At 53.3% G+C, this 6,354-nt stretch overlaps 1 protein-coding gene across 4 annotated transcripts in view; it reads left to right on the plus strand.

The window, feature by feature from the left end:
• Lsp1 (lymphocyte specific protein 1) overlaps positions 1-6,354 on the plus strand; it is a 34,640-nt gene that overhangs the window by 24,180 nt on the left and 4,106 nt on the right. For all 4 annotated transcript variants that reach the window (XM_031388910.1, XM_031388909.1, XM_031388911.1 and 1 more), the window contains exons 3-10: positions 1,611-1,769; positions 3,754-3,841; positions 4,164-4,256; positions 4,449-4,492; positions 4,645-4,726; positions 5,493-5,627; positions 5,939-6,016; positions 6,153-6,259. In XM_031388910.1, coding sequence (XP_031244770.1) covers positions 1,611-1,769; positions 3,754-3,841; positions 4,164-4,256; positions 4,449-4,492; positions 4,645-4,726; positions 5,493-5,627; positions 5,939-6,016; positions 6,153-6,242 — 769 coding nt within the window. In that variant the 3' untranslated portion in view covers positions 6,243-6,259. The remainder of the gene's footprint in view (positions 1-1,610; positions 1,770-3,753; positions 3,842-4,163; positions 4,257-4,448; positions 4,493-4,644; positions 4,727-5,492; positions 5,628-5,938; positions 6,017-6,152; positions 6,260-6,354) is intronic.

The raw sequence follows: 6,354 nt of genomic DNA on the forward strand, positions 1-6,354 counted from the left end.
TTAGAGGAAGGGACTGGCTCTTGGGACAAGCATCATTACTGTCTCCAGTAAACACCATCTGTGGGATGCTGACTAGCCAAAGGAAAGGGTCCACAAAGTTATGTGAAGCCTCCCCCTCCCAGCCTCCAGGGGCCCTGACTCAGGCTTTGGACACCCTGAATGGCCCCAGCCCTGGCTTGGACTGGTGCTGACCCCAGCCATGAGGCCCTGGCTCCCGAGCCCCCCGCCCAAACTCCTGGCTGCCGGTGACTCACGGAGGCCACGTCCAAGTTGGCGGCCACGGGCCGGCTCGTTTCCTCCTCAGGCCCAGGAGGCCTCCGCGGCTGGGCTGGGCTGTTTTTCCAATAACTCTCCCCTTCCTCCTGGCCCTGTTTTGTTCCATTTTCTCGGAGTCAGCAGCTTTGGGCGGGGTGGGGTGCTGCTGGGGTCATGGCCTCTCAGCCAGGTCTTCAGTTACTGGGTCCTTGCTAGCCCCCAACTCCTTCTTACCCAGTAGCTCACCCTGTAGCTTGAGAACGGCTGTGAGAACCAGCCTGAGGACCACAATAGGCTCAAGGAACCCTAGAGGGATGGAGGAAAACACGGCCCTCTCTGTGGAGCTCGAGACTGAAGGAAGAAGCAGAGCCCTGCTTTGGAGGAGCTGAGGATTGATCAAGAAAACACAGCTCTACCCTCAGGGAGCCCTAGACTGATGGGGGAGACATAGCCTTGTGCTCAGGGAGCCCTAGACTGATGGGGGAGACATAGCCTTGTGCTCAGGGAGCACTAGACTGATGGGGGCGAGATAGCCTTGTGCTCAGAGAGCCCTAGACTGATGGGGGAGACATAGCCTTATGCTCAGGGAGTCCTAGACTGATAGGAGGGGCATGGGAGTCCTAATTTGAAAAAAGAGACAAAGCTATGCTCTTGGAGAGACCTAGACTGACAGGAGAGAACTATCTCTGCCCTCAGGGAGCCCTAGACTGATGGGGAAGGCATAGCCCTACTCTGAGAGAGCCTTCCATTGAAGGAGAAGGCATAGCTGTGCTCTCAAGGAGTCATAGACTAATAAAAGAGGCATAGCCTAACCCTCAGAGAGCCCTAGATTGATGATGGGGCCATAATCCTGCTCTTAGGGAGCCCTAGACTGATGGTGGAGCCATAGCTGAGTCCTTAGGGAGCCCTAGACTGATGGTAGAGCCATAGCCCTGCCCTTGGGGAGCTCTAGACTGGTGCTGGAGCCATAGCTGTGTCCTTGGAAGGCCCTTGACTGATGGTGGAACCAAAGCTGTGTCCTCAGGGAGCCCTAGACTGATGGTGGAGCCACAGCCCTGCCCTTGGGGAACTCTAGACTGATGGTAGAGCCATAGTCCTGCCCTTGGGGAGCCCTAGATGAATAAGGAAAACAAGCACAACGCTGTTCTCAGGAAACTGTAGGCTACTAGGGAATGCACAGCTCTACCCTGGGTGATTTTAGACCACAAGGAGACAAACTTAGTCATGGAGAGCCGCCTCTGAAGCAGATGGTCACTCTTACACTGGAAATCAGGGCTGAAGGGAAGAGACCAGGGAAGGAACATAGGCTGCTGCATGAAGATCACCCCTAACCCTCTCTTTCACTGTTCTTTCAGCCTCAGCCTGAAGTCCTCTGAACTGGATGAAGATGAGGGTTTCGGTGACTGGTCCCAAAAGCCAGAGCCACGGCAGCAATTCTGGGGGAATGAGGGGACTGCAGAGGGGACTGAGTCCTCTCAAAGTGAGAGTCCAGAGGAGAAACAAACAGAGGAGAGGCAAGTGTGAACCAAGACACTGGATCTTTCTGACCTCAGCCTGGGCCTGGACAGTTCTTTCTGCCTACCCTTCCCCTAAAAAAGAAAACCCAAATCTCTTAAAGAGTATGAAGAGGATGGGGAGGTGGGAGGAAAGGGAGATAGAGGGCAGGATGGCCAGCGAGGGGGCTACAGGGAGAGATTAATGGGGATATTGCATTCCTGGGTTCCCCAGGGCTGGGGGGCCCCATCCTGACGAGCTGCAGCCAACTGGGGGGGCTGCCACATCAGCACACAGCTGCAACCCACTTACGTAATGTACAGCCCACGCCCGCCAGCCCTCCCCAGGCTGGCTGAACTCCATTCCCACGAAGGGGAGCAGGTACTTCCAGATGTGAGCCTGTGAGGCGGCCCAGGGGACACGTTTTCCAGATGTGTGGACGTGTGTGCCTGTCTAAATCAGGATGAACGGAGGCCCAAAGCCCCCTTGGGTCTGGAGATGAGGGGCTGCTGATGAAGTCTCACCTTGCCTTCCCACACTGTTCAGGGCCAGGTGTGAGGATAAGTCTGCCTTTCCCATCAGACCTAGGGTCTCCAGCCCTGCTAGGGAGCCCCAGAATTGGAGGCCAGGGCCCTATTGCCTTGAGTAGGCCAGAGCCAAAGACTGAGCTGTCTTCCCTCAGCAGTTACCCCACTCCCAGCCCCTCAGAGGCCCCTGGGCCAGCAGGAGCAACTGCTGAACTCTTTCTCATTTAATGAACTTCAGTTTCAACTCACAATCATCCTTTGCACTCCAAAAATCCCTGTCTTTTCCTGGGGCCCTGGTTCTGAGCCTGCCCATTACCAGCTATCCTGGGTCTGCCCATCACCAGCCTCGATTTCCCCTTATCTGTCTGTGTGCGTATTCTGGGTTTCTAGGCAGGCAGCTACAGCCCTGCCCTTAGCTCACTCCTTTCTCCTGCTTAACAGCAGGGGGCACTTTAGATCTTCCAGCAGAACTCTGGTGCTCCAGCCTCCGCCCTACCCTCAAACCCGCCTGGCTGCCTGGCCCGCCAGCTCTTGAATGGCCCCTCTGTGTGGCTGCTGCTGGCTCGGACCCCAGCCCACCTTGGGCGGTGGGTTTGGGTTTTGGCTGGCACATTCACCAAGGGGCCTGACATCATGGAAAATACAAGAATTTACTATCTTCTCCTCCAGGTTCAGAGCCGCTCAAATGCAGAGTCACGCCCGGCTGCCCATTGGCTAGCTGCCCCTCCCCAAGGCCCCTCGCCTCAGTAATGAAGTCCCTTCCCTGGAGTGTTCTGCTGACCCAGCACCCCCAAACACTCTGTGCCTGGGCCCCCAATGGCCTCTCCTCAATGTTATGTTCTGCTGACCCATTTTGCCCATATATGGACAGAGCAAAAGCCCCCAGAAGCTGGCCTTGCTGATAGAGAGCTATAGGAGGCATTCAGCTTTAGTTCTTGGGTGGCCCTATACAGTGAGTAGCTAGTGTCTTCAAAGGGGCCTTGTAGGACCTCTCAGCACAGAGGCCGTAGCAGACAGTGCTGGCTTTGAACAAAGCCCTATACATCCTTTTACAAAAGTGCTGTGACTGGACCTGTAAGGTGCTTAGCTGGTAAAGGTGCTTGCTGAACCTAACACCCTGAGTTTGATACCCAGGACCCACATGGTAGGAGGAGAGCACTGACTCCCTCAGTTGTCTTCTGACACACCACTGTCTCTCTTTAAATAAATATTGAGAGAGAGAAAGAGGGAGAGGGAGAGAGAGAGAGAGAGAGAGAGAGAGAGAGAGAGAGAAAGGAGAGAGAGCTCACGCAATGTTTTGTTTTGTTTTTTAATCACTGCAGTCTTAAGAGTCCTGCATACCGATTCATTGGACTGTCCCCATTTTACAGATAACACACCAGAGGCTTGGAACTGTAAATAGCCTAAAACCAAGCAAAAAAAAAAAAAAAAAAAAAAGATCCTCCACAATTGTCTTTGTCTCCCTTTTCTCCCATAGTTCTCAGCAAGCCAAAGTCCACTTGGAGGAGTCAAACTTGAGCTACAATCCAGAGGATGCTGTTGGGGGTTCTGGGGAGGCAGAAGAGGTGAGAACTTCCTCAGGGGCTGGGTCTGTGATACTCCATGGGTGCTGTGGTCTCATTAACTGGCCTAGAAGAGACATTACCCCCAACTCTATACTGAGTCCTTCCAGGACATCTTTTTGGAGGCTGGTGACCCTCTGGGCAAGTTCCACCTCCATGACCAAGAGACTCTTCCCTGCAGTCAGGGATTCCAGAGTTATAGCGTGTCAGGGCCAGACCAGGCCTGAGGCCCCTGAAGGGGAAGGCCGCTGCTCCGACAGGCCCTGGGTGGGGCAGGAGGGTGCAGGGAGGGGTCATCTAAGCTGCCTGCATTTCTTATCCCTAGCATCTGATAAGTCATCAGGCCAGGACCCCCAGCCCTTTGACCTTAGAAGACACTGCTGAGCTGAGTTCACCTCCCCTGAGCCCCACCACCAAAGTAGGTGAAGTCTGAGCAGCCCCTTTTTTTGCTATTTATGTCTGCTTTTCGTGTCTCCGTACCTCCTGCTGTACTGGCAAACCTCTGTGATATGGAAGTGGGTCTGGGTAGTGGGTAGACTCACGGGGAGGGGGATAGAACGTGGGCCTGATGTTGCTCTACATGACCTACACCTCTGTGCATCCTCCACAGCTGGCTGATAGGACAGAGTCCCTGAACCGCTCCATTAAAAAGAGGTGTGTCTGCCTGCTCCCTGGCATTCTCAAAGACAGGGTGGGAGAGTGGCTATCTGTGGAGATCAGGGGGTGTAGTGCTCTGGGAGGGGCTGTGGGTGGTCTGGGAGGACTTTGGAAGGTAAAATAAGGCTTATCCTTTCTTCTACCCCTAGCAACAGTGTGAAGAAGTCTCAACCAACTTTGCCCATTTCCACGATCGATGAGCGCCTGCAGCAGTACACCCAGGCCACTGAGGTGAAGTATACTCAGATCTCTGAGGCCAAACTTTCTCTTTAATATGCCATCATGCATCCACCTAAGCAACTCTCTCTATCCCATCATATCCCCCTCTCTATCCAACCAATGTCCTTCCATCAACTCACATTGCCTCTTTCATAAACCCTAGGTCTCTTACATCACATCAGGCATGCCTCTGTCCTGTCCTATGCCCCATTCAGCCAGTGCCCTCCCCCCATTATACAGCATACCCTTCCTCCATCTAACAAAGCCCACTTACTTAAACATCTCTCCATCTAACCTATACCCCTCCATCAGCACTGTTCTTCATTTTACACCCCTCCACCTAACCAACATCCTCTATCCAACCAGTGTCTCTTTATCTAACTAGTACCCCTCCACCCAACCACTGTCCCTCTACTCAACCAGCACTCCTCCACGCAACCACTGTTCCTCCACATTCTTCTATATGCTCTTTCTGTATTCCATTGGAAGTCCTCCTCCATCAAGCCCATATCCTTCTATTCAGCCAACACCCATTCTTCAGGTACTCCTCCATCACAGTGAATAACTTCTCCATCTAACTTACATACTCCATCCAACTAATGCTCCTCCAGCCTCAAGACATGAATGTAGCATGAGGCAGAACCGGGGGTAGCTCATAAGGTGTCAAATAAAGAATAGGACATCTGTCCTGAATCCGTACCTCCAACAAATTCAAAGATGAATGAGGGCTGCTAATGTCTACCATGGTGATTGTCTTGGGGCTCTGTCTCCTCTACAGTCTGCAGGCCGAACTCCCAAACTGTCCCGCCAGCCCTCCATAGAGCTGCCCAGCATGGCCGTAGCCAGTACCAAGACTCGTTGGGAGACAGGAGAGGTGCAGAGTCAGTCTGCTTCCAAGACACCCTCCTGCCAGGTAGGAGTCCTCCCCAGGCAGGCCAAACTGGGAAGGCTGAGAATGGGAAGTTAGCCATGATTGGGGTAGGGGAGGGCAGAGAGGGGGTGTTCTTTAGAAAAGCAAACCTGGGATAGCCAAAGTGGAGTGTGGCTTCAGGGTTCAAGGAAAAAGCCATGCTGTCCTGATAAACACACAGTATGACTCCCCTTTCCTCCCTGCCAAAAGTGAGCTGGGTCAGTCCTCCACCTTCCAGCCAGGAGACACCAGGCAGAAGAAAAAGCCCCATGATGAGTATCTGTCCTGTGATAGACCCTGTGTCTGCCCCCCAGGATATAGTAGCTGGAGACATGAGCAAGAAGAGTCTGTGGGAGCAGAAAGGAGGCTCCAAGATCTCATCCACCATCAAGGTAGGTTGGGCTCTGTGTGATAAGCACAGACTGACTGCTAGTAATCAAAGATGGCTGCTGCTGTCGTCCCCAAAGTCTTCCCAGAGTCAGGCTTTCCTTCCATAGCTTCTCCTTGACACTTAGTCTCACCTAACAGAGCACCCCATCTGGAAAGCGGTACAAGTTTGTGGCCACTGGACATGGGAAGTATGAGAAAGTACTCGTGGATGAGGGCTCTGCGCCATAGACCATGTATGCATCCTGGTGAGTCCAAGGACCAGAGAATGATATGGGTCTTCCTGAGGACATGGGTGGGCCCTATCTCAGGTCTTGAAGGCTGAAGACCTGGCCTTAGAGTT

Source organism: Mastomys coucha, unplaced genomic scaffold, assembly GCF_008632895.1.
Source record: "Mastomys coucha isolate ucsf_1 unplaced genomic scaffold, UCSF_Mcou_1 pScaffold21, whole genome shotgun sequence".
NCBI lineage: Eukaryota > Metazoa > Chordata > Mammalia > Rodentia > Muridae > Mastomys > Mastomys coucha.